This window comes from Bos javanicus, chromosome 5, assembly GCF_032452875.1.
Source record: "Bos javanicus breed banteng chromosome 5, ARS-OSU_banteng_1.0, whole genome shotgun sequence".
Classification (NCBI taxonomy): Eukaryota; Metazoa; Chordata; class Mammalia; order Artiodactyla; family Bovidae; genus Bos; species Bos javanicus.
Window position 1 is genome coordinate 57,457,387 of NC_083872.1, and position 26,586 is coordinate 57,483,972.

Consider the following 26,586-nt stretch of genomic DNA (forward strand, 5'->3'; position numbering starts at 1 on the left):
GGGCTCAATATAAGGGATCGACTCAGATAAAACAATACTTGTACTCGCTTCCTTTTTTTTAACTTCATCACCAACTCCCCCGGCCGCTAAGGGTCACATGGACCAGCCTGGCTCGCCCCGCCCTCGCTCCCGACGTAGGCAGGGTCTGGTCCGACGTAGGCAGGGTCTGGTCCGACCCACACTGGTGGCGGGAAAAGCAGCGGAACTGTGCTTAACAGCTGCTGGCTCCGCGGGGATCTTGAGGAGCGGCGGGGAGCGGGTGAGTGAGTGTGTGGGCAAGAAGGCTCTAAGTGGACTGCGTCCCTTCGTAGCCACGGGGGCTCTCCTGGGAAGCGCGGAGTCCCCTTTCCCGCCGCCTGGTTTAAAGGCAGGGGGCGGGGCGCGCGCCTTAGGTGCGCACGCGCAATTCCCAGTCGGGTCTCCTCTGTGGGTGTCCGGGCGTTTCCAACTCGCCTGGGACTCCCCCTTGTTCTCCCGAGGTCACTCCGCACGGCCTGGTCCGCCCGCGGGGGTGCGGCTGTGATGGAAAGGGGCTTGGAACCTTTACTATAAGACAGAAGCTTCCCAGGAATTTCCGCTTCTGAACTTCCCATCCAACTCAGACCCGAAAAAAACAGGTGTGCAACTGTTGGTGGTCAGCAGGAGCCGGGATCCAGTGGTCACTTGACTTAAATCTTGAGTTTTTATAAAATGTATTTCTCATTCCCTTCTGACCTTTCCCTTGGTAGACTTATGGAGGTTACAGTCTCTGCTTGGGTTTGTTAGCTGGACCATCAGCCGTTAATTAAGCTCCTTCGCTTGAGTATCTCAATTCTTGGCCCTTCGTGCTGCCACTCATAATTACCTTTATAAAAAGTCAATCTGGTCATTTCAGATTACTTTTAAAACTCCTCTTTGGCTGCCCACTGTCAAGTTTAAATCCTTAGGTGGTGGGTGTCCAGGCCTTTGGCAGTCTGACTCTGACTCAACTTGTTTTCTAAAGGTTCTTATCATTTTTTTTTTTCCATCTCATGCAGTTGAATCCCAGCCCTGTGGAAAGCGTGTCTGTATTGTGTCTTTCATGCTTTGATACTTGTGCTCCAGCTGTTCCCTGAACTTGTTCTTACCACTTCTCTGCCAAGTGAGCTTCTCTTTCAGAAGCGAACTCAACTGTCCCTTTGAAAACCTCTCTTTCCAGCCCTCCTAGGCCAAAGTAGTCACTTTTTCCTTTGTGTTCCTGAAGTATTTTACCTTCTTCTGTATAGGACGGGCTTCCCTGGTTACTCAGTGGTAAAGATCCATCTGCCAGTGCAGGAGACACCGGTCCTATCCCTAGGTCCGGAAGATTGCCTGGAGAAGGAAATGGCAACCCACTCCAGTATTTTTGCCTGGGAAATCCAATGGACGAAGGAGCCTAGCAGGCTACAGTCTATAGGGTCCAAAAAGAATCAAACACAACTTCGCGACTAAACATTTTCTGTGGCACTTATACAATTGAGTAAAGGGTTACTCACCTCCAACTGTGCACTGTGTTCAGTACCAGATGGACAGAGATGAATAGAACAGAGTTCCTGCCCTTAAGGAACTGGAAGGAACAGATGTGAGCCCTCTGCAGTTACAGGGTGCCAGAGAATTCCACCCTGGCTTCCTTACTCTGCTCACTTGGAATTGTCTTGAGTAAACTTCTCTACTTTCACAGCTTGACAGACCACCTAACAACCTGATGCCTCCAAATCTCCAGCCCCACCCTCTACTCCCTCAACTTCAAAACTTGTTTTAGAAAGCATGTATTGACACTTATGTTGTGCTGGTCACAAAGATTTCTAGTCTCAAAGAGTTTATATTTTAGTGCAGGTAACAGGAGCTTGAATTAGAGTCACCCAAAGAGTGTTTTCAGAACACTCTTGTCCAAGCCCCACTCCCTGTAGATTCTGACTCACTAGACTCTGAAATTCAAAGGTGAATATGAAACAATTCCTGCCTTCAGGGAATCTAAGGCTAATTCAGGGAGATAGATGTTTTAAACAATCTATTTAAGTATTATGTACAACATGAACTACAAATGCCATGATGAAAGTCTGTTTATGGCACAAAGTAAACACAAAAGAGAGATACTTTTGTATGGAGAAACCAGGAGGAAGTGCCAGTTGGGCAGAGTTCTAAAAGGTGAGTGGATGGACTCTAGGTAGATGACAGAAGGGTGTTCCTGACAGAGGAGTGTCCTAGGAGAGAAGGTTAACTAACAGACAGATCATGAAGGACTTTGTATTGTACGCATTAGCGCATGCTGAAGGCAAACAATTCAAATAGTACTGAAGAGAAAAATAACTATTTATCCTGACCTAGGTCCCCCAGTTCTCCCCAGAGACAACTACTATGAATTTCTTATGTAATCATTGAAAGGTTTTAAGCAGTGTGGTTAAATGGCCAGACCTGGTAACCGCATTATAGATAGATTTAAGAGAATGAGACTGGACACAGGGAAAGAGGCTAGGTAGCAGTTGAGTAATCTAAGCAAGAGATACTCAGGACCTGAAGCGAGGCAGTGGCAATGGGGATAGACAAGGGCCAGACAGAAGAGCATAAGGAAGTAAAATTAGCTTGAGTGAGTGACTCAAGGTATTTAGAATGACTTTTAGGTTTCTTGTGTGAATAACTGAGTAGATTGTGTCAATTCCTGAGAAATCCAACAGAGAAGTAAAGACAACCAAGGGAAAAGATGTTCCATGTTGGACATATTAAGTGTGAGGATTTGAGAAGATGGAGATGGCTATTCATTTGTGGGACTGGCACCAGCAAGTTCAAAGTGGCAGGAGATAACGGATTTGCTGGCTAATGGCTCAGAAATTGTAGTTGAAGATGTGGGAGTGGATGAGTTTGCCCAAGGAGCTGTGTAGAGTGAGACAGGAAGAGGACTAAAGGTGTAGGCTTAGGAGTCCCCAGTGGCCTAGTAGTTAGGATTCCAGGCTTTCACTACCATGTCCAGGGTTCAAGCCCCGACTGAGATCCCACAAGCCTTGCAGCCATACATACATAAAAAGGTGCAGGCCTAAGGACCATCATCACTTGAGGAGAGGGGGAACAGCCCGTATGGGTTTGAGGAAAGTTTTGGTTTTTTGATTTTCACTTTATTGGATTTTCCCTCCTCCTAAGATGAAAGAGCTTTGAGCAACTTATACGAGAATGGAGCCAGTATAAAGAGAATGTTGGAAACAAATGAGGAAGAACCAACTGAGGGATAAGAAGTGATTGATCAAGGACTTCCCTGGCAGTCCAGTGGTTAAGACTCTGAGCTTCCAGTGCAGGGGGTGCAGGTTCAATCCCTGGTCGAGGAACTAAGAGCCCACATGGCATGGCCAAACAGTTAAAAAAGGAAGAAGTGAGAAGTGATTGAGCTGTTACAAATGGAGAGCTTAGATTCGAAGCAGAAAAGTCACTGAGGGCATTTGAAATATGTTTGTTTTTCAGCTTGGGTGGAGAGAATTGAGAGAGTTCATTTCTGATTTCTGTTGTTCTGAGAGGAAAGGACCAGAGACACCAGCTGAGAGGTGTGGGAAGCAGTGGAGTAAAAGGACTTAAGGGTAATGGGTGAAAGTTAGAAACAGCTGTTCGCCAGAAGGAGAAGAGGGAGAGGACCAGGAATACTAAGGATGCTGGGTCAGGCTGAAGGCCTGTTCAGGTTGAAGCCCACATTTGTTGTGTATCATTGTGTGGGGTGGTTTGGTTTCCTCCAACAAATCGTAGTCTAGATTTGAATCTAAGAGCCTGGAAAGTAAATGGTTGCATTGATCTGAGGCTGGGATCTTTTGTAGAGTGAATGCAATAAAAGGAAAAAAGATTGAGACTTTACAAGAGTTATGTGTAGTGATACAATAGTAGGATATGTGCTCCTGCGTGTTCTACCCCAGTCTGATCATTTTATTTTTCAGCTTAGAAATCTTCAATTAGTCCCAGGCTTCTATTCTAAATCCTTAAATTGATTGTCAATAAGTTTTCCCATAAAGCCAGTTCCAACCCTCTTTTTCGTTGCTCTCCTGTTAAGCTCCTTTATTCATAGTGGTTCCCTCTCTGCTTTTGCTCTGGAAGATTCTCTGCTTAAATCCCCCTCCTCCCAGCTGCCTAAATTCTAAGGCAGCCTTCAAAGGCCCAGTTCTAATCACCCTTCTCTGACAAAACCTCCTTGACAAAACCTCGGTCTACTTCAGCCTGAAAAGAGCCCTAGTTTTTCAGAATTTTTTTTCAATATCACTTATTTAGAGCTTGTACTAACTTGCCTTTTATAGTGTTTTCTCTATATTAGATGAGTTTTATTTGTGCAACTAAATTCCTTAAATATCTTCAACACCTCAGCCACTGCACCTGCACAGCCGTGACTTTTGCCTAAGGCTCTTTGTAAGCACTTAATGACTAACTATAGAGTCCAGTAGATGGAGAGGAAATTAATATTTTGAGAAGTCTTTGTACTCAGCACTCAGTAAATATCAGTTTGATATCAGTGCTTCTCAGACTTTTTTGGTCAAGGACCAGGATTTTTCCCCTCCCAAGCTATTGCGGATCAATGCTTTCTCCCCCTCCCACTACCAACTTTATCGTGATATAATTGATATATAAAGAACTGTTTTAAAATAGTGGGACTAGGAACTTATATGGCAGTCCAGTGGTTAAGACTATGTGCTTCCAACTCAGGGGACATGGTTTCAATCCCTGGTCAGGTAACTAAAATGCCACATGCTGCGTGGCGCTGTACCCCACCCCCTACACATACAAATGTAACTTTAAAATTAATTAATGAATTTAAAAAGTAAAATAGTAAAACTTGAATAGTGTTATTAGAAAAATTAAATTACTAGAGAAGTAACTTAAAAAAAGATGTACAGAATAGAGACATTTTTACTATTAGCCCATGGGATCACAAAGAGTCAGACACGGTTGAATGACTAGCACTTTCACGTTTTTCACTATTAGATTCAACATACATCAGCTCTGTCAGATTGCTATAAGACTTCCTAAATGCTTATGCTTTGTTTTCGTACTAATCTTGATGCAGACAGCTAACAGTTTGGACCGCCAATGGTCCACTGCTGCACAGATGACTTGAGTTCCATGACCTCATTTGAACCACCCCCTACTTGTTTTTCTTGGTGTACCAATAAGAAAACTGAGGTTTAGGTTAAGCCACATGCTGAAGGTCACCACCTTAGTCCTGGACAGAACTGGAATTCAAATGCCAAGTGTCATTTTGTTCATACTGCTGCTGCTGCTAAGTCGCTTCAGTCGTGTCCGACTCTGTGCAACCCAACAGGTGGCAGCCCACCAGGCTCCGCCGTTCATACTAGTGCTACTCAAAGCTGCTTCTTGGAGCAGAGTGGGTTTGGGGCCAAAGTTTTTGTTTGGTTTTGTTTTCAAGAAGTGTGTTAATTTTCTATTTTGAATTACAAGCATTTTTAATCTTTTATCCTTTGTTTTCCTTTGGGTCTTGCATTTTGAGGCCTGCAAGTATTAATTTCAGATGATTATTGCCTCATCTCAACTGCTTAGTACTCAGCTGAGTGGGAAACTTAACTAACATTCCTTTTAAATGTCCAGGTCTGCTTTGTCTAAGGTGTTTGATAAAGTTCTCATCTGTCTATGATGAAATGTGAAAATACAGCATAATGAGTTTTTTAATAAAATCAAATATATTAAAAATAAATAAATAAAATCAAATATATTAAATTCAAAGGACTATTTTATCCTGGGATTTTTGTCCTTGTTAGGTGTTCATGGAGGGTTTTTTTTTGGTGTTTAAATACTGAAAACAGAATGTGTAGTAATTGTGTGAGTGTTTTTATAATAGCTGTTTGGAGACACAATTCACATACCATAAAATTCACCCTTTTAAAATGTACAATTCACAGAGATGTGCAACAGTTACTGCTGTCTAAGTTTAGAACATTTTCATCACTCAAAAAAGAAGCCATGAACATGACTCCTAGCAATCGGCCCCATTCCCCCTTCTCCCCCAGTCCCTGGCAACCAGGGACTTTATAATACTTATAATATTATATTATAATAATAATATATATTATAATACTATTATAATACTCTATAATACTTTATATCTGTATGGATTTACCTATTCTGAGTATTTCATATAGATGGAATCGTACAATATGTGACCTTTTGCATCTGACTTCTTCACAGAACATAATGTTTTCAAATTTCATCCACATTGTGGTATGTATCAGTACTTCATTCCTTTTTATTGTCAAATAGTATTCCATTGTATAGATATACCACTTTTCGTTTATTCATTCATCAGTTGATGGACACTGGGGTTTTTAACATTTTGGCTATTACAAATAATGCTGTTTGAACAGTTGTGTGCATTTTTTGGGTAGACATACATTTCATTTCTCTCAAATGTATACCTATGAATCGGAGAATGCAAAGGCAACCCACTCCAGTACTCTTGCCTGGAAAATCCCATGGACAGAGGAGCCTGGTAGGCTGCAGCCCATGGGGTCGCTAGGACTCGACTGAGTAACTTCACTTTCACTTTTCACTTTCCACTTTCATGCATTGGAGAAGGAAATGGCAACCCATTCCAGTGTTCTTGCCTGGAGAATCCCAGGGATGGGAGAGCTGGGTGGGCTGCTGTCTATGGGGTCGCACAGAGTCGGACAGGACTGAAGCAACTTAGCAGCAGCAGCAGCAGCATACCTACGAATGGAATTCCTGGGTCCTATGTTAACTCTGTGTTTAACATTTTGAGGAATTGCTAAACCAATTTCCACAGCAACTGCACTGTTTTATAGTCCTCTACCAGCAAAAATGAGGTTTGTGTGCCTGTATTTTTTTTTTTTAATGTCCTTAAGTTACAAAATTTAAAGACTGAAACCTTGGGTTCAGATCAGATCAGATCAGTCGCTCAGTCGTGTCCAACTCTTTGCGACCCCATGAATCACAGCACGCCAGGCCTCCCTATCCATCACCATCTCCTGGAGTTCACTCAAACTCACGTCCACTGAGTCAGTGATGCCATCCAGCCATCTCATCCACTGTTGTCCCCTTCTCCTCCTGCCCCCAATCCCTCCCAGCATCAGAGTCTTTTCCAATGAGTCAGCTCTTCGCACGAGGTGGCCAAAGTACTGGAGTTTCAGCTTTAGCATCATTCCTTCCAATGAACACCCAGGGCTGATCTACTTCAGAATGGACTGGTTGGATCTCCTTGCAGTCCAAGGGACTCTCAAGAGTCTTCTCCAACACCACAGTTCAAAAGCATCAGTTCTTTGGCGCTCAGCTTTCTTCACAGTCCAACTCTCACGTCCATACATGACCACTGGAAAAACCATAGCCTTGACTAGACGGACCTTTGTTGGCAAAGTAATGTCTCTGCTTTTGAATATGCTATCTAGGTTGGTCATAACTTTTCTTCCAAGGAGTAAGCATCTTTTAATTTCATGGCTGCAGTCACCATCTGCAGTGATCTTGGAGCCCAAAAAATAAAGTCTGACACTGTTTCCACTGTTTCCCCATCTATTTCCCATGAAGTGATGGGACCAGATGCCATGATCTTCGTTTTCTGAATGTTGAGCTTTAAGTCAACCTTTTCACTCTCCACTTTCACTTTCATCAAGAGGCTTTTGAGTTCCTCTTCACTTTCTGCCATAAGGGTGGTGTCATCTGCATATCTGAGGTTATTGATATTTCTCCCGGCAGTCTTGATTCCAGCTTGTGTTTCTTCCAGTCCAGCATTTCTCATGATGTACTCTGCATATAAGTTAAATAAGCAGGGTGACAGTATACAGCCTCGACATACTCCTTTTCCTATTTGGAACCAGTCTGTTGTTCCATGTCCAGTTCTAACTGTTGCTTCCTGACCTGCATACAGATTTCTCAAGAGGCAGGTCAGGTGGTCTGGTATTCCCATCTCTTTCAGAATTTTCCACAGTTTATTGTGATCTACACAGTCAAAGGCTTTGGCATAGTCAATAAAGCAGAAATAGATGTTTTTCTGGAACTCTCTTGCTTTTTTCAATGATCCAGCGGATGTTGGCAATTTGATCTCTGGTTCCTCTGCCTTTTCTAAAACCAGCTTGAACATCTGGAAGTTCACAGTTCACGTGTTGCTGAAGCCTGGCTTGGAGAATTTTGAGCATTACTTTACTAGCATGTGAGATGAGTGCAATTGTGCGGTAGTTTGAGCATTCTTTGTCATTGCCTTTCTTTGGGATTGGGATGAAAACTGACCTTTTCCAGTCCTGTGGCCACTGCTGAGTTTTCCAAATTTGCTGGCATATTGAGTGCAGTACTTTCACAGCATCATCTTTCAGAATTTGAAAGAGCTCAACTGGAATTCCATCACCTCCACTAGCTTTGTTCGTAGTGATGCTTTCTAAGGCCCACTTGACTTCACATTCCAGGATGTCTGGCTCTAGGTGAGTGATCACACCATTGTGATTATCTTGGTCGTGAAGATCTTTTTTGTACAGTTCTTCTGTGTATTCATGCCACGTCTTCTTAATATCTTCTGCTTCTGTTAGATCCCTACCATTTCTGTCCTTTATCGAGCCCGTCTTTGCATGAAATGTTACACCCTTGGTATCTCTGATTTTCTTGAAGAGATCTCTAGTCTTTCCCATTCTGTTGTTTTTGTGTCTTTCTTTGCATTGATCCATTAGTCTCCCTGAATTTAAAAAAAAAAAACAAAAAACTTAAAGACTCATCCATGAAATCCAAAAGTTTGGGAACTACTGCCTTATACCAGTCTGTATTTTAAAACAAAGCAAACGAAAACCACCAAAAAACCCTATCCAGAAGGTCATCAATAAAAAGAAATGATGAGAACTAACTGCTGACTGTTGAATAAAGTTATAGAACTGCCTTTGCATGTTGATTTTTCTCCGGCATAAAAGGCTTGTGTATCTTAAAGCAGTTTGCAATTACAGGGTCATTTGGCAGACATTTCCTAAATACTGTGCCTGGGCCCGTTTTCCTCAGCCCCTGGAGTTTCTGCATATTTGGATTGGGCCTAAGCAGACGTTCTAAGATGGTTTGGATTTTTTGTGTTTGTGCCTCATGTGGTGGCATGCAGGATCTTAGTTCCCCAACCAGGTATCAAACTCAGACCCCCTGCTTTGATCAGAGTCCTAACCACTGGACAACCAGAGGGGTCCCTCTAAGGTGGCTTTGAAGTGCAACCTGGTTCAAATGACTGCAGTCATTCTGGGTATATGTTAATTGGGTATAATACCAATTGAGGGTATAATGTTAATGCTTTTACTTGCATACTTGCATGTTTTGTTATTTCTAAGATATCTTTTTCAAGGAAAAAAAAAAGAATTTCCTGTCTTCTTTTCTATTGATTCTTGGCAATCGTTTCAAGAAAAAAAAGAGAATTTCCTTTCTTCTTTTCTATTGGTTCTTTAGCAAGCCAGAATGCTGGTTTTACTGTTTTGCCTTTATTGTGGGTCAAAGAGGGAGCATTGGGAAAATTATTTTCAAAGTAGAAAACACGAAGGAGAATAAAGTACTCAGATTGAAACAAAGATAAATTAAAGGCTTGTATGGGGACTTCCCTGGTGGTCCATTGGTTAAGAATCCGGGACTCGGTCCCTGGTCTGGGAACTAAGATCCCACCTGCCCAGACAACTAAGCCTGCACACCTCAACAAAAGATCCTATGTGCTGCAACTAAGACCTGCTGCAGCCAAATAAATAAAAATTTTAAAAAAAGAACATTTAATAGAGAAGAAAAGAGATATTCTAGATAATTATAACATAAAGAAGTGTTCAGTGCTGGAGGAGGCAGTCCATTTAGAATGACATGTGCTGTCAGAACCTGCCCTGCTGTAGATGCCTGTCCTCGTGAGGAGTTGGGTGGCATTGAGCTGGATTGTGAATGTCAGATAGGCTTAGAACTTTTGGAGTTAAGGGAGATAGACTTTCCAGAAGGTGGGAGCAAGGTTTGGAGAGTGCAAGGCGGGGCTCTATGTCTAAGAATGTGTATGTTTATGTTCCTGAGCTGGAGGGTTAGAGAGCCAGAGAGGCAGCTAAGGCATGGATCTAGGAAGTGGTGGGTTGGGCAGGTGTGTGTGATGTAGATCACATAAGACAGATAATCAGATTCTAAGTGGTCTAGGAGAGAAAGAACAGGCCACACAGACTAGGTGATAAGTAGCTTCTATTTAATCAAATGAAAAGAGAGTGAACTATAAGTTTTCTGTCCCTGGCTGATTTTTTAATGGTATGTTTCCACCAGTGGGGGCTTCCCTGGTGGCTCAGACAGTAAAGAAACTGTCTGCAAGGCAGGAGACCTGAGTTCAGTCCCTGGGTTGGGAACATCCCCTGGAGAAGGGAATGACTACCCACTCCAGTATTCTTGCCTGGAGAATTCCATGGACAGAGGAGCCTGGCGGGCTACAGTCCATGGGGTTGCAAAAGAACTGGACACGACTGAGTGACTAACACACCAGGGAAGGGAAAGCAGCAGCCTAGAGAAATAACCCAGTTACATAAACGCAGGGATACAGCACCAGGCATCAAACTTTGGTCCTTTGGACATGCCCATTTCCTGTGGGGGATCAGGGGTGGAGTTGGGCTAGAGGTACATATGGAACCTCTGTGGGACATATGGGAAAGGTCTTTTTAGAGGAAGCTGAGAGTATGGCTGAATGTGATCAGGGGACAAGATTGATGGATATTCCCGTGTATGTGTTTGTGTGTTACTAGTGTCAGGTTCTGAAACATCCAGGACCTGTACCTACTTGATTATCTGATGCAGATTTAAAGACTTTTGTAAAGCAGGGCATGCTTCTGAAAAGGAAGATGGTCCTTCTGCGCAGAGGGACAAGAAGTTTAACTAGTTCCTATTTACTTCTTTTCTTGTCCACCCTGTAAGGTGCTGGCTTCTACTGAGATCATCAAAACTTATGAGTAACTTTGGGGAGGAGAGTGAAGGAACTTTCTCTGCACAGCCCTAAGGTCTTAGAAGCCTTCGGGCTCCTGGGATATATCAGATCCTCAGTGGGATCACCTCACAGTCACAGCTGGGTTTTCTCAGTTCTTGTACAGAAGAGCCATAACTGTGTGTGGAAGGGGACTGGGGCTGGCAATTTTAAGGGAGAGGAAAGCTCGTTCCCCTCATAGAGCTGCAGAGCTTTCTCAGGGTGAGAGTCTCGGTGATGATGCCCTTCACTAACCAGCCTTTCTTTCTACTTCATCATCTAGACTCTGAAACATACAGTTTCAGACCCAGGTTGAGGATGCATGCATGCTAAGACGCTTCAGTCATGTCTAACTGTTTGCGACCCCATGGACTGTAGCCCACCAGGCTCCTTTGTCCATGGGATTCTCCAAGCAAGAATACTGGGGCCCAGGGATCAAACCTGTCTCTCTTATGTCTCCTGCACTGCTAGGCAGGTTCTTTACCATTAGCCCCATCTGGGAAGCCGCAGTTTAGAGGATGGGATGGCTTAATTCTTAGGCTTGGAGCCTCCTTGGTTGAAGCCTTAACTTAAAGCTTTCCCTGAGACTGGGAAAAACACTGTTGGTGCTGATGGAAGTGAAGCATTTGAGGATTTTGTTCAGAATACCCAAAGCATCGGGGCCTGCGCGCTCCCCTCTCCCTTTTATGAGGAGGAGCCACATTTGTTATCTTTCCTTGTCTCTGTAGGCCTCGTCATTTCTGTGTCCCTTGGTTCATCCACTGATGTGTGGACTTGAGCATGATGAATTGTGAACTTCTTGCCACATGTAGTGCCCTTGGGTACTTGGAGGGAGACACTTACCACAAGGAGCCAGATTGCTTAGGTGAGTCCTTTTTTGAGGAAACAGATTAAAAAAGAAAAAAACTTACTTGAACCGAGATCTTTTGAATTTCTCAAGCCATGGGTATGAAGGGCACATGGACCTGGGTGGAGCTTCTTCCCTGGATCCATGTAAGTGTTTATTCTGTCCCTGAAGAGAGTGTGAAGGACTTGATCCGCTACTTGAGGCACGAGGATGAGACACGGGACGTGCGGCAGCAGCTGGGATCGGCTCAGATCCTGCAGAGTGACCTCCTGCCCATCCTCACCCAGCATCGCCAGGACAAGCCTCTTTTTGATGCTGTTATCAGGTTGATTCCCCAGCTTTTTTTTTTAATTGAAGTATGTTTGATTTATAATACTGTGTTAATTTCTGCTGTACAGCAAAGTGACTTAGTTATACACACGTATATATATATATGTATATATATACACACATTGTTTTTTATATTTTCTTTCATTATGGCTTATCATAGGATGTTGAATCTAGTTCCCTGGGCTATGCAGCAGGATCTCATTGTTGCTTCCTCCGATTTTTAAGGTTTATCATGTGCTAGCCTTTGGTGTTGGTGCCTGGTGAGGAAACTTAACAGCTTCTCCCTCCTTCATGATCTCCCTAGGCTGATGGTGAACTTGACACAACCAGCCTTGCTCTGTTTCGGCAGCGTGCCCAAGGAGCCCAGCTTCCGGCACCACTTTCTGCAGGTGCTGGCATACTTGCAGGCTTACAAAGAGGTGAGGTTTTACCCCAGAGTCCCTGGGGCAGAATTGGGGGCAGTGGGGAAGGAGAAAGTGGAGGCTACTTAAGGTCTACTCCCCTATTTCATAGGCCTTTGCCAGTGAGAAGGCATTTGGGGTCCTCAGTGAAACTTTGTATGAGCTGCTGCAGCTGGTGAGTCTCCGCTTCCCAAGATGCCAGGCTGAGGGGTGGGGGGGTGGGGGTGAGGGGTACAGTTAGCGCCATGCTCCTCCTCCGCACAGAGCCCCAGGCAGGGCATTATCATGGAGATATGGCCCCAATCCCTGGGGTACAAGTCCAATCCACCGCACTGAGTCTGCTGCCTCAGGACTGCTTGAACACTTCCTTTCCTTTCTTTTTAATCCTGACCCTTCTCTGTGCCTCTGTCCCTCTGTCAGGGTAGGGCCCTCCCGCTTTCCCCAGGGAGTCTCTTCCTCTATCTCTCCTTCTTCTGACCAGGGCTGGGAGGAACGCCAGGAGGAAGACAACTTGCTGATTGAGCGGATCCTGCTGCTGGTCAGAAACGTCCTCCATGTCCCCGCCGACCTTGAGCAGGAGAAGGTGATCTGGGGTTGTCTGAGTTCTCATGCTTGGTTAGGGTGAGCAGCCCCCTTTTCCACTGTTCTGTCCTCTGACCTTGGTGGGGGGCACTTTGGTCAAGGAAGGAGTTGAAGAACCTCAAGGCAGGGCAGGAGAACTGACTGAGTGCCCCCTTTCCACCTCACTGCTCAGCGGATTGACGATGACGCCAGTGTGCACGACCGGCTTCTCTGGGCAATCCACCTCAGTGGCCTGGATGACCTGCTCCTCTTCCTGGCCAGCTCACCTGCGGAGCAGCAGTGGAGCCTCCATGTGCTGGAGATCATCTCCCTTATGTTTCGTGACCAGGTGAGACCCTGACCTGTTACCGCCGACCCTTCCCTCGTGTCCTTTGCTGCTGTGCGGCCAGAATTGCTCTTGAGTCATGACTGAAATGTCTGGGGAAGGCAGGAGACTTGTGGAGTAGCCATGTCTTAGGTACAGGGTCCCACCAACAGCCGTATTTTCGTTCACTCTTTCTGTCCCCCCAGGAGGTAAACTCAGAATAGGGAATGACTACCCTCCTGACTCGTCCCTTCTTGTTCTAAATTCAGAACCCTGAGCAACTGGCAGGAGTAGGGCAGGGACGCTTGGCTCAGGAGCGGAGGACAGATGTGGCAGAGCTGGAGGTCTTGCGCCAGCGAGAGATGGCAGAAAAGAAGACTCGAGCCCTGCAGCGAGGCAACAGGTGAGTGGCAGAGAGCCACTCTACCCGTGTTCCTGTTCCTGCACCACAGAATGTCAGGGCTCGGGCCAGACACTGGGTCACAGTGGTGACCAGAGAGCACTTTGCGGTTACAGCACGCTCTGATGTGCTGCTGAAAGAGTGAGGACGGAGCTTCCACAGAATTGAGGAGTCACCCTGGAGGTTTTTTGTTTTTTTTTTTCTTCTGCAGGCATTCTCGGTTTGGGGGTTCCTACATCATCCAGGGCTTGAAATCCATTGGGGAGAGGGACCTTGTATTTCATAAAGGTCTCCACAATGTGAGTATGGTCCTGTCGGGGCGGTTGGGGGTACATTGTAGAGTAGGGGGCCTACAAAGGGTAAACATCTCTGGAGGTAAAGCTGTCTCTGTTCTTGGGCTTAGAAAGTTAGAGACGTAGGAGGCATAGAGTTTTGGCAGTGTCTTTACAGGCATCTTCACTTAGTACTAGCGGGAGAGAACCTTCTATAAGTTTCTTCTGAGAAAACTAAAGTACCAAGGATGTGGAAAGAGCTGCCAGGGAAGGAGGTGTTCAGAAGTAATTCTGATCCCCTCAACCTCTACCCCCAGCTCCAAAACTATACTTCTGATTTGGGAAAGCAGCCCCGACGGGTGCCTAAACGTCGCCAGGCTGCCCGGGAGCTGTCCATCCAGCGCCGCTCTGCCCTCAACGTGAGACTCTTTCTTCGGGACTTCTGCTCGGAGTTCCTGGAAAACTGTTACAACCGGCTCATGGGCTCGGTGAAGGTGAGAGCCTAGGAAGGATGGAGCACAGAGTGACTCAGGCCGCAGTGAGGAGAAGAGCAGGCTGGTGAGAAGCCCATGGGAAGCTAGCCAAAGACCATGGACTAGTAGGTGGGAAGGGTGTAGGGTGCTCCTGAGACATGGTGATGAAGTCAAGAGGGAGTGGGTTATTGATGGACAAAAAAGACTCTATAGAGTAGTTGCCCCAGAGGAAAGGGAAGGGAATGTGGAGAAGATAAGAGAAGGATGGAAATTAGGGTCCTAATATATTGTTACAGTGATGTCCAGGATCCACCCGGTCGCAGTAGGACAGGAGGAAGTGGGAAGCCCTGAGGTCACGGAGTGATCTGTTTTTCCTGGACATAGGACCACCTGCTTCGGGAGAAGGCTCAACAGCACGACGAGACCTACTACATGTGGTCCCTGGCTTTCTTCATGGCCTTCAACCGAGCTGCCTCCTTCCGGCCAGGCCTGGTTTCTGAGACGCTCAGTGTCCGCACCTTCCACTTCATTGAGCAGAACCTCACCAACTACTATGAGATGATGCTGACCGACCGCAAGGAAGCCGTCTCCTGGGCACGCCGGTGAGCGGGAGGAGAACTGCGGTCAAAGTGGGCATCTTGGCCAGATTGGGAATCGGAACGCCTGAATTCGGGATGATGCTTTCTTCCCTATTTCAGGCTTCAAGTGGTCAGGCTGGGGGCAAGGATGGGCTGGGTCATTCAGTTTTTGATGGAACTATTTTGGGAGGTGGGGGTGCAAAGGAGTGATACTGTTTCCATGAACCAAGGTCCTAAGCTGTCCTCCCTTTCACCTCTTTTCTTCTTGCAGGATGCACCTGGCTCTGAAGGCGTATCAGGAGCTGCTAGCCACAGTGAATGAGATGGATGTGTGCCCAGACGAGGCTGTGAGGGAGAGCAGCCGCATCATCAAGAGTGAGGCCTGGCCTGGCTGCTGGTCCCGCCTTCCCTGCCTCTCAACCCAAACCTCACCCTTCCCATCCCAGCTCCACCTGTCTCCCCCATCCCCAAGCTTTCCAGACCAATCCTTCCATCCCTTTCTCTTCTCTGTTTGCAGACAACATTTTCTATGTGATGGAGTACCGGGAGCTCTTCCTGGCTCTCTTTCGGAAGTTTGATGAGAGATGCCAGCCCCGCTCTTTCCTTCGTGACCTGGTGGAAACCACCCACCTCTTCCTCAAGATGTTGGAGCGGTTCTGTCGGACCCGTGGGAACCTGATGGTGCAGGTATGGGGCGGCCCAGGGGTGTAGAAAGAGCTGGAGGGAAAGGAGGAAGGGGAAAGCTGATCTGTTAGAAATACTCTCAGCTAAGGCCAAGAGTTTTGTTGGTGTTGCCATTGTGAGTTGGCCTTGTAAATTTCCTCTCATTCAGTTAATTCTTGATCTACCATAAATATCTTCATTCAGGAACCATTTATTAAACACCTGCTCTTTGCTAAAAGCACATAGACTCTGGCGGTGCATAATTTTAGGATTTAGTAATTATGCTGTGCTATTTCCTGGTTATTCTTCAGAAGCACTGTCGTGAGATAGAAAGGGCCTTACCTTACAGTAAAAATCAGATCTGGGGACTTGCCCAGTAGTCCAGTGATTGAGACTCTGCACTCCCACTGCAGGGGGCCAGGGTTTGATCCCTGGTCTGGGAATTAAGATCCTGCATGCCGCCTAGAGAACCCAAACATAGAAAAAGTCAGAGATCTGGGATTTCGTCCTGTATTAGTTACTGTTAGAATAACTCAAGCTGCTTGTGTGCGTCTCCAGGTCTTTAAAGTTGATTATAATATCTACCCATATGAGCCTGAAATGAAATAATAAATGAAAAATCTGGGACAAGAAGAAAACCTCAAGGAGTTTCTATCCTGGAGACACAAGGACTCTGCTTTATAAAAATTTTCCTATACTTCTATTTGCTGCAGCTTAAAACTTGGTCAGAAGTGAACTTGAAAGGGGCTGTGGTACCAGTGTACTCAGTCACTCAGTTGTATCCATTGCAACTCTTTGTAACCCCATGGACTGCAGCCCACCAGGCTCCTCTGTTCATGAGATTTCCCAGGCAAGAATACTGGAGAGGGTTGCCATTTCCTACTCTGAGGATCAAACCCAAGTCTCTTGCGTCTCCTGCATTGGCAGGTGGATTCTTTACCACTGCTCCACCTAGGACACTTGTAGTACCAATGAGACTTTTCTAAAAGGCCTTTTTACACTCAGAACTCTGTTGTATTCTCAGTACTGTATTGAGTGTTTGGTGTTTACTGTGTCTCAGATGTTGTGCTAAGATTTTCCCATAATCCTCACAACACTAGGACACAGGCACAGAGTGGTTAAGCAACTTGTCCAAGGTCTTGCTAGTAAATGACTAGCATCCATACTTAAATCCTGACCTGCTGGAATCCAGGCTTATGCTCCTGACCTTTGGTGTGTTTTAAGTTCCTTGAATATAGCATGAATCTCATTAAGGACCTCATAACCCATCTTATTTACTCACAGCCATGACTTGGCGAGACAGGGTCAGGGTATTGACTTTCATTCTCCTGCTTTTCAGGAGGAAGAAAATCGTGGTGTACTTTTGCAGAATGCTTTCCTTTTCACAAAGCCTTTTCATATAGAAGTTTTTGTCCTTATAGCAAATCTGTTTATTCTATAGACTTCTGCTTAAGGTGTCACTGCCCCAAGAAATGAGTCATGTGCTGTTCCTATGTTTTGCCATGGCATTTTATGCTCAGCCACATTCTAGGTTTTATCCATGCTGTAGTGTTATTTACCTACTTACCTGTTTCCCCCAAACTAGTGCCTCAAGGAGAAGGCAATGTGCTGGTCACTGCTGCTTACCCATCGCCATCAAGTAGCACATAGTGGTCACTCCATGAATGTCTAATTAATTCAGACCTCTGACTAATTAGTTCTCAGAGGACATTAATGGGAAAAGGCGTCTCTGGCTCTCCTGCTGTCCTCACAGTTCTTTCTCCATAGAACAAACGAAAGAAAAGAAAGAAGAAAAAGAAGGCCTTAGATCAGTCTGTTGCTTCTGGTAATGCCCCCTACAGCCCAGAGGAGCTGGAGGCCATGTGGCCCTCCCTGGCCGAGCAGCTGCAGTGCCGTGCCCAGGTAAGTAGCTGCAGAAACCTTCTCCTGAGTCTAGTGCCCTGGACAGGCTGTCTTGGCATCCCCTCACCCCCACCACTGTTTCCATAGCTTTAATCATCCCTGTCTAGGATTCTGAGCTCAGTTTGGACTCTGTGGTTCCCTTTGATGCGGCCTCAGAGGTGCCAGTGGAAGAGCAGCGGGCAGAAGCCATGGTGCGGATCCAGGACTGCCTCCTGGCTGGCCAGGCCCCGCAGGCCCTGAGCCTCCTGAGGTCTGCCCGGTAAGAGCGCTGCATGCGCATCCTCCTGCATCCAGCCCCTGGGCTTTTGGGGGCAGAGAGTGGCTTTCACTGGGTCACAGGGTTCTCAGTCTTTCAAAGAGAGCAGTCCCCTCAAAAGTGCAAGAGCTCTGCATGGAACACTTGAGTCCTGGGAAGTTTTGGTTGGTTTATTAGGGAAGTTTGTTGTTTGTTTTGTTTCACTTTTGAAAAATATTAGCACAGTTAGTTGGGGGAAAAAATAGAGATAATTCTATGAGCCAAAGATAGCCATCATTAACATTTTGATGAGTTATCTTCCAGAGTATTCTCCCCCTCTGTGTTATATATAGACATATGCACTTTCTTTTACAAAATCAAAATATTATGATACTGATTTGTAGTATTTTTTTCAATTCTCAATATATTGTGAGCATCATTTCACATCAGATATATTTCTGCAATTGTTAATGGCTTTAAAACCCCATCATGTATATTTGTCCAACTAAATGTCATGCATTTAGATTACTTGCATTTTGTTCCTTTGATTTTCATTGCAGTGAGGCTTATGAGGGAAAATTTCCCTAGAGTCTTTGTTTCATCTTTGAGATGACAGTTTGCATTCTCTTTCCAGTTGGAAAATAAGTCTAAATTCCTTCTACTACTTCAAATTATAATTCAGATTCCCTCTGGTGAAAGTGTTAGTCACTCAGTTATATCTGACTCTTTGGAGCCCCATGGACTGTACCCCACCAGACTCCTCTATCCATGGAATTCTCCAGGCAAGAATACTGGAGTGGGTACCCATTCCCTTCTCCAGGGAATCTTCCCAACCCAGGGATTGAACTGAGATCTCCCACATTGCAGGCAGATTCTTTACCATCTGAGCCACCAGAGAAGCCCAAATTCCCTCTGGCAAAAAGCCTTTTTTTTTTCTTTCTGTGTTCCAGGGAGGTGTGGCCAGAAAGAGATGTGTTTGGTGCTCAGGACATCTCCCCAGAGGAGGAGATCCAGCTACTGAAGCAAATCCTCTTGGCCCCGCTTCCCCGTGAGTCTCCATTTCCTTCTCATCACTCTCCTTCCCATGCTTCTCTAGCGCCAACGTCACAGATACCCGGTAATCCTCACTCTTTCTGTAGGCCAGCAGGGTCTGGAGGAACAAGGGGCGGAGGAAGAAGACGAAGAAGAGGAGGAGGAGGAAGAGTTAGAAGTGGTCCAGGTGTCGGAGAGAGAATTTAACTTTTTGGACTACCTGAAACGGTGCGCGCCCAGAGGATGGAGTTGGTGTCAGGGTGCAGACCGGGGTGCCATGCGGACGAGCTATATCTTTCTCATGCCTGCATCCTCTCGCTCCTTGTCTCGGTGCAGCTTCGCAAACTCAACCGTCCTCCGAGCCTACCTGCTGCTGCTGCGGAGCTACAAGCAGAACAGCGCCCACACCAACCACTGTGTGGTCAAGATGCTGCACCGGCTGGCCCATGATCTCAAAATGGAAGCCCTGCTTTTCCAGCTTTCCCTCTTCTACCTCTTCAATCGTCTGCTCAGCGATCCTGCTGCCGGGGCCTACAAAGTGAGGAAATACCAAAGAATGGGGGTCTGGAGGCCTAGGGACGTCCTGGGGTAAAAGGTTGAGAGGTGAAGTGCCCTGAGGGGTGTCAGGGCTGAGCCATGAGAGAACAGTGTGGATGTAGGCAGGCAGGTTGAGGGAGTTGCATGGGGAAGGATAGAAGAGGCCAAGCAAGGAGGGCCAGCTGGGGAACAGGTCTAGAGACGATACCTAGAGGCCCGTGTTTATGTACATGTGGCCACGGGCCTGACAGCAGCCTCCCTCTCCCACAGGAGCTGGTGACTTTTGCCAAGTATATCCTGGGCAAGTTCTTTGCTTTGGCTGCTGTCAACCAGAAAGCCTTTGTGGAGCTGCTGTTCTGGAAGAACACTGCTGTGGTTCGAGAGATGACCGAGGGCTACGGCACCCTGGATGGCGGGTGAGCTTGAGGACAGCATGGTGGGCCATGGTGGGTGGTGGGGGCAACCCAGTACAGTGTGCCAGAGCTGGAGGACCTGGCAGGTCAGGTGGCGTCGCCTTTTCCCTTTCATAGGCGAGAAAACAAGCCCCGAAGGTGAAGCTAATTTCACCTGTTAGCTAATTTCACCCAAGAGAGAAACTGGGATCGAGCCTAAGTGTCCTGTCTACTCTAGTTTCCTTCTCCTTCACCGGCGTTCGGGGGGCGCTCAAAGTTGGGGGTCCACAGAGACTCTGTATGTGCCTTATACCAGGAAGTGCTGGGAGGCCATAAGGAAGCCCAGAAATGCCTGTCCTCTTTCTGAGTAGCTCGGCTCCTCTCCTTTCACTCTTCTCTCTCCTCCTAATACCCTCAGCCCCTGCAGTGTCAGGTTCCAGGGGCCCAACCTGGAAACTCTTAGTTTGATTTTGGGATTCTTAAGTAGAAGGAGAGTAAAAGGAAGGAGACACACCTTAGGCCTCCGCTGGCTGGCTGCTCTGAGGTACCTGGGTCACCCTTGCTCCTGTTAGAAGAGAAGGCCCTTGGTCTCCTCTTTCGGACCCAGCAGCCTCCCCGATCCCCTTCTTTCCCCACTCAGATCTTCTAGCCGCAGACTCCCTGGATGGAGCCCAGAGGAGGAGGCCCAGCTTCGGGAACTGTATCTTGCCCATAAGGATGTGGAAGGTATGAGGCCTTGAGGTCTGAAGAGCTTGAGGGAGGAAGGCAGCCAGAGCCCCGGGACCCCCCTTCCCAGCGTCACCCCTCCTCCACCTCAGGTCAGGATGTGGTGGACACCATCTTGGCACACCTGAAAACTGCTCCTCGGACACGCAGGCAGGTCATCCACCATCTGGTGCGGCTGGGACTGGCTGACAGCGTCAAGGACTTCCAGAGGTAGCAGCACATGCTCTGGAGGGAACTGATTTGGGAATCCACCACACAGCCCCTGAGCGCCCCCTTCCACTGACACCTCCCTCAATAGGAAAGGAACCCAGATTGTGCTGTGGACAGAGGATCAGGAGCTGGAGCTGCAGCGGCTTTTTGAGGAGTTTCAGGACTCCGATGGTGAGTGAGGGGAAAGCTCAGGGAGCCTCTGAGAGGAGAGCCAAGCTGTCCATTTCTTTTCCTGCCGCTTCCTCTTCCCAACGAAGGCTTATTTTCTCCTTTCTGTCCACCTGCTCTATTTGTGGTAACGCGTTTGCTTGTTTTAAAGGTATTTTTTCTTTTTTTAATTACATAAGTTACAGGTGTACAATTCACTATAGTATGGTTCACTGTAGTCACTAGTTTTTTTTATAGTCACTAATTCTTAAATTTTATGCTCCACTTATCATTGTTAAAAAAATATTGGCTATACTCCCCATGTTGTACAATATGTCCCTGTAGCTTATTTTATACCTAAGCTTGCAACTCTTAATCCCCTACCCCCGTATGGCTCCTCCCCCTTTCCCACTGGTAACCACTAATTTGTTCTCTATATCTGTGAGTCTGCTTCTTTTTTGTTATATTCATTCTTTTTTTTTTTTAGAATCCACATATAAGTGATATCATATTTCTCTGTCTTAATTATTTCACTTAGCATCCATATTGCCTCAAATGGCAAAAATTCATTCTTTTTTATGGCTGAGTAGTATTCCTGTATATGTTTATATTATTATTGTTGTTTAGTTACTAATTTGTACCTGACTTTGCAACCCTGTGGACTGTAGCCTGCCAGGCTCCTCTGTCCATGGGATTTCCCAGGCAAGAATACTGGAGTGGGTTGCCATTTCCTTCTCCAGGGGATCTTCCCTACCCAGGGATTGAACTCAAGTCTCCTGCGTGGCAGGTGGATTCTTTACTGTCTGAGCCACCTGGGAAGCTCTGTGTGTGTATTACATCTTCTTTATTCATTCGTCTGTTTATGGACACTTAGGTTGCTTTTATACCTTGGCAATTGTAAATAATTCTGCCAAGAACATTGGAGTATATGTATCTTCGAAGTAGTGTTTTTATTTTTTCTGGATATATACTCAAGAGTGGAATTGCTGGGTTATATGATAATTCTATTTGTAGTTTTTTGAAAGACCTCCATACTTTTTTTTTTTTGTGGTGTCATTTTTGAGTGAATTGAGTTATCCCCTTTCCAAAGACTGCTCTCTGTTTCCTTTACTAGTCCCTTTACCCTGTTGCTCTTCACACTTTCTCTCTCTATAGATGTCCTGGGTAATATCATGAAGAACATTACAGCCAAACGCTCACGGGCCCGAATAGTGGATAAACTGCTGGCTCTGGGGCTTGTGGCTGAGCGGCGGGAGCTGTACAAGAAACGCCGGAAGAAGCTGGCACCCTCGAGCTTGGTAACAGTCTTACCCTGGCTCTGCCAGCTGGGCATGCCTCCCTCTCACCCCTCTCCCCCTGCAGTGCTCCTTAGAAGTAGCCCACCCAGATTCTTCCTGCTTCAGGCCCTTCTGAATAGGCCCCCCCCAGTGGGGTAGTCAGGAACCAGAGGACTCCACACAGTTCCTTATCTTGTCTCCTTTGGTCCGTTTCTCACCCCAATGAATTGTAGCCTAATGAAGAGGAATCCTTGCACGATTTTTGCCAGGAAGATCTAGAAGAAGAGGAAAATGTGCCAGAGAAAGATAATGAAGAGGATGAAGAGAAAGAAGGCTCAGAAGCAGAGCAACCCCAGGGTGGCTCCGTCATTTCAGCTGAATACCTTGGGCAAAGTCTGCACCAGGAAGGTGAGGGCTTGGTTGGGAGAGATGTCTCAGATGGCGGGGTTGGTTGTATGGACCAGTTGTGAGTTTCCCACATTCCTTCAGGCTTTTCTGCTCCCCTCCTCTGGCTCCAGAACTGCCTCATCCGAGCAGCAGATGATCGGGAAGAGGCCGGTGAGTGAATAAGTGACAGATTCGGGAGGACTGGGGTCTGGAGGCTGCTGGGGACCTGCCATGGGATGGAGGGCCAGTTCTTTCTTCACATCTTCACCATGTGACTGGGTCCTATCCTAGGCTGCTCCCAGGCAGTTCCGTTGGTGCCACTGACAGAAGAAAATGAAGAAGCGATGGAAAATGAACAGTTTCAACAGTTGTTGCGAAAGCTAGGGGTTCGGCCTCCTGCCTCTGGACAGGTAAATACATCGGTTACGGCATCAGCCAAGCATGTTGTTGCCTCTTTAAGATACATCTCCTCACTCCCTGTCATCTCTGACCATGACTCCTACAGGAGCTGTCCTGCTAATCTTCTCCTTGCCTATCTTCTCTTCTCCTAAGTCCATCTTCCACACTGCTTCCAAGTTATCTTTCTAAAATATAGTTTTGATTATATCACGCCCCTGATCAGAGCACTTGGTGTTCCCCACTGTTTGCAGGACAAAGTCCACAGCCTTTGAGTGATGTATCTGGCCTTGGCCAAGCTTTGCAGCCTCACAATCATGCCACCAACACCTGCCTCACACTGTAGTCATCCTGAGCTACTTTCCATCCTCCAAACAGACTTTTTCATACCTGTAAACAGTCAATCATGCCAGTTCCCCCTACTGGAAGGTTCCAACCACATACACAGGTGGCCGATCACCCATCTTCCTGATGAACCATCCACCCGACGTTCAAGAGTTTTAATTTAGCTGTCACTTCCTCAGGAAAACAGTCTCTTTCACTCCTTCAACCACACTCCCTACCAAAATTCACCAGATGCTCAAGTCTCTAATATAAAATGGCATAGTATTTGTGTGTAATCTTTGCATATAGTCTCTATAGATTACTTGTCATAACTAATACAATATAAATGCTATGTACATAGTTGTCAGTGTGCAGCAAGTTCAAGTTTTGCTTTTGGAACTTTCTGGAATTTTTCATTTCTTTCCCCAATGTTTTTGATCTGTAGTTGGTTAAATCCATGGATATGAAACCCGCAGATGCAGAGGGCCAACTGTAATCATTTTGGTGGCTGTGATTTGTTCGTTCCGTTAGTATAGCCCCAGTCCTGTGGTGTTACAGTACATTGTTATAGTAGATTGGTTCTTTATCCTGTTTGATTGTGAGATCCTTGAAAGCATGGATCATATCTGACTCACTTTTAGATCCCCAGAATCTATTCATTTACTTATGTAATTAGCAACTATATTCTCTGGCACTGTGCTAGACACTGGGCATAGGCTGGATTAATAAGCAGTGAGAGTTCACAACCCTTGTGGCGCGTCACCAATGTAGGCTCATATGTATTCAGTGATTAATGTCAAAATCTGGTGAGCTAGAGGCTTCTCCTTTCCCATTGCTCCTGCTTTCAACTCCTTTGCCCCTGTAGGAAACCTTCTGGCGAATTCCAGCCAAACTGAATCCCACCCAGCTCCGGAGGATGTCAGCTTCCTTGAGCCAAGCAGAAGAGGAGGAAAAGCTTCAGTTAGGATTAGAATCTAAGGTCCCTGGGGAGCCAGGCCTAGAGGAGGAGCACCAACAGGAAGAGGAGCATCAACAAGAGGAGGAGTATCAAAAGGAGCACCGAGCACATGCCCTGAGGACCCTCATGTTAGCCCGGAAAAAGGAAGCAGGCCTGGTGTCGCCAGAGGGTAATACCCGGACCACTTACCTATTGTATACTTACTACGTGCTGGCCATATCAATCAAGAGGGTCTACAAGTCTTCTGAGACTACAAGAACCTAGTTCCCTAATTTCATGCCTCTTGTGGTTGTTTCAGAGGAAGGGACCAGTGGTGGGAAAGAGCAGCTGATAATGGCACCCAAGAAGCGACAACTGCTGGACAGCGATGAGGAGCAGGAGGAAGATAAAGGTGGGAGCAGAAGTGGGGGAGTCCGGTCGGGACCTGCTTTTTCTTCTAACCTCTAGCACTCTTCTCTCCAGTCTAGAAGATAAATGCTACCATCCTCCTTCTCCATACATACTTAGATCTCCTCTCTCTTTTTATCCTTGTCATTCCCATAGCACCAGAGTTGGGAGTTCCAGGAATCCGGAAGAAGAAACGGTTTCAGATAGAGGATGATGATGAGAGCGACTGAAGATGCAGATGCCCAGGGCAGATAAACCCCATTTTTAGGTGGTGAATTTGAATCCGAGTTTGGAGGGGCATACAGGACCTGGAAACCCCTCTTACTGGACAGCAGCTGTGGAGCCCCGGACTTCCCCATGGATTTAGAGTCCAGGAAGTCCAGGGAACAGTGTTGGCCTCCTGTTATTTCTTCCTTCTCCCAGTTTTATCAGGGTGCCTCAGTAGCTCTCTGGAGACTTATTCCTCTTCTTTGGTTTTAATAGCACTCCCTGGTAAAGGAGAGATGTGAATGAAATATAGAAGGCACCTTGGACCCCCCTTAGTGGTCTGTTGTTTTGGCTTTCTGCTGGAGGTGGGTCCCAGCACTAGATGGGGAGTCTTGTGACATGAAGAGTGTGGGTGTTGCAGCATTTTAAAAAGGCTCCCATTCTCATATTCTTTCCTGTAATCATCTTCGAAACACCAGATTGAGCCCAGTTCTTGCCACTGAAGTAAGGCTGAGATGCAGTATTCTTCAGATGATGAATACATTTGGTTGGTGTTTGGCAGCGAATTAAACATGTAAAATGTAAAGTTGCCAGTGTTGATCTGACTTACCAATCTAAATACCCTAACCCTCCACCTGCATCTTTGTGAAAGAACTTTTAACTGTTAGGTTTAAAAGAAACCATCAGCCTTCCTTTTTCTCTTGCTTTCCCTACAAAAGATGCAAAAACATTCTTACCTCAAGATCAAAGGATAAATAGGATAAATCTTTAGGGTTAAAACAATATGCATCAGAACAGGCACATGAAAAAATGCTCAATGTTGTTAATCATCAGAGAAGTGCAAATTGAAACCACAATGAGATATCACCTGATACCTACCAGAGTGGCTGTCATCAAAAGGACCATGGATAATAAATGTTAGTTATAGAAAAAAGGGAACCCTTGTACAGTGTTGATAGGAACATACTGGGCTGGCACAACTCAAATGAACTTTTCTGTCAACCCCATAAACTGGTGTAGCCACTGTGGAAAATAGTATGGAGGTTCCTAAAAAAAAACCCTAAAAATAGAACTGCCATATGACCAAGCAATTCCACTCCTGGGTATATATCTGAAAAACGTGAGAACACTAATTCACAAAGATATATGCACTCCAGTGTTCATAATTATTTACCATAGCCAAAATATAGAAGTAACCTAAGTGTCCATCAACAGAAAAATAGATAAAGAAGATGTGGCAAATATGTAATGGAATACTTGGCCATGAAAAGGGATGAAATTCTGCCATTTGCAATAACATGGAGGGACTGGAAGAGTATTATGTTTAGTGAAATAAGACAAAAACCGTATCACATGTATATGGAATCTGAAAAATACAGTAAACTTGTGAATATATGTTTAAAAAAAAAACAGACTCGGTCTATAGAGAATAAACTAGTTTCTAGCTGGGAAACAGAAGGGGGAGGGGCAGTTTAGAAGTAGAGAGTTAAGAGGTACAAACTGCTATGTATGAAATAAGCCACGAGGATATATTGTATAGAACAGGGATTATAAGTAATTTTATAATAACTAAATGGAGAATAACCTTCAAAATGTGAATTCAAATTCAAAATGTGAATTGCTGTGTCACATTTTATATTGTATATCAACTGTACCTCGAATTATTTTTTTAAAAAAATGCATCGAGGACTTCCCTAGTGGCCCAGTGGTTAA

General features: G+C 45.8%; 1 protein-coding gene across 1 annotated transcript; it reads left to right on the forward strand.

Annotated features, from left to right (window-relative positions):
* The first annotated feature begins 130 nt into the window (after positions 1-130).
* Positions 131-25,459, forward strand: TIMELESS (timeless circadian regulator). Its single transcript, XM_061416794.1, has 29 exons — positions 131-617; positions 11,635-11,771; positions 11,925-12,078; positions 12,388-12,502; positions 12,597-12,659; positions 12,966-13,067; positions 13,239-13,394; positions 13,640-13,773; positions 13,982-14,069; positions 14,360-14,536; positions 14,900-15,117; positions 15,365-15,468; positions 15,611-15,780; positions 17,524-17,658; positions 17,766-17,917; positions 18,844-18,941; positions 19,033-19,153; positions 19,262-19,463; positions 19,733-19,878; positions 20,495-20,580; positions 20,673-20,790; positions 20,879-20,961; positions 22,093-22,235; positions 22,448-22,622; positions 22,704-22,772; positions 22,893-23,011; positions 24,187-24,448; positions 24,578-24,670; positions 24,823-25,459. Exons 2-29 carry the CDS (start codon positions 11,687-11,689, stop codon positions 24,894-24,896), a joined length of 3,642 nt encoding a protein of 1,213 aa, XP_061272778.1. The 5' UTR covers positions 131-617; positions 11,635-11,686; the 3' UTR covers positions 24,897-25,459.
* The last annotated feature ends 1,127 nt before the right edge of the window (positions 25,460-26,586 follow it).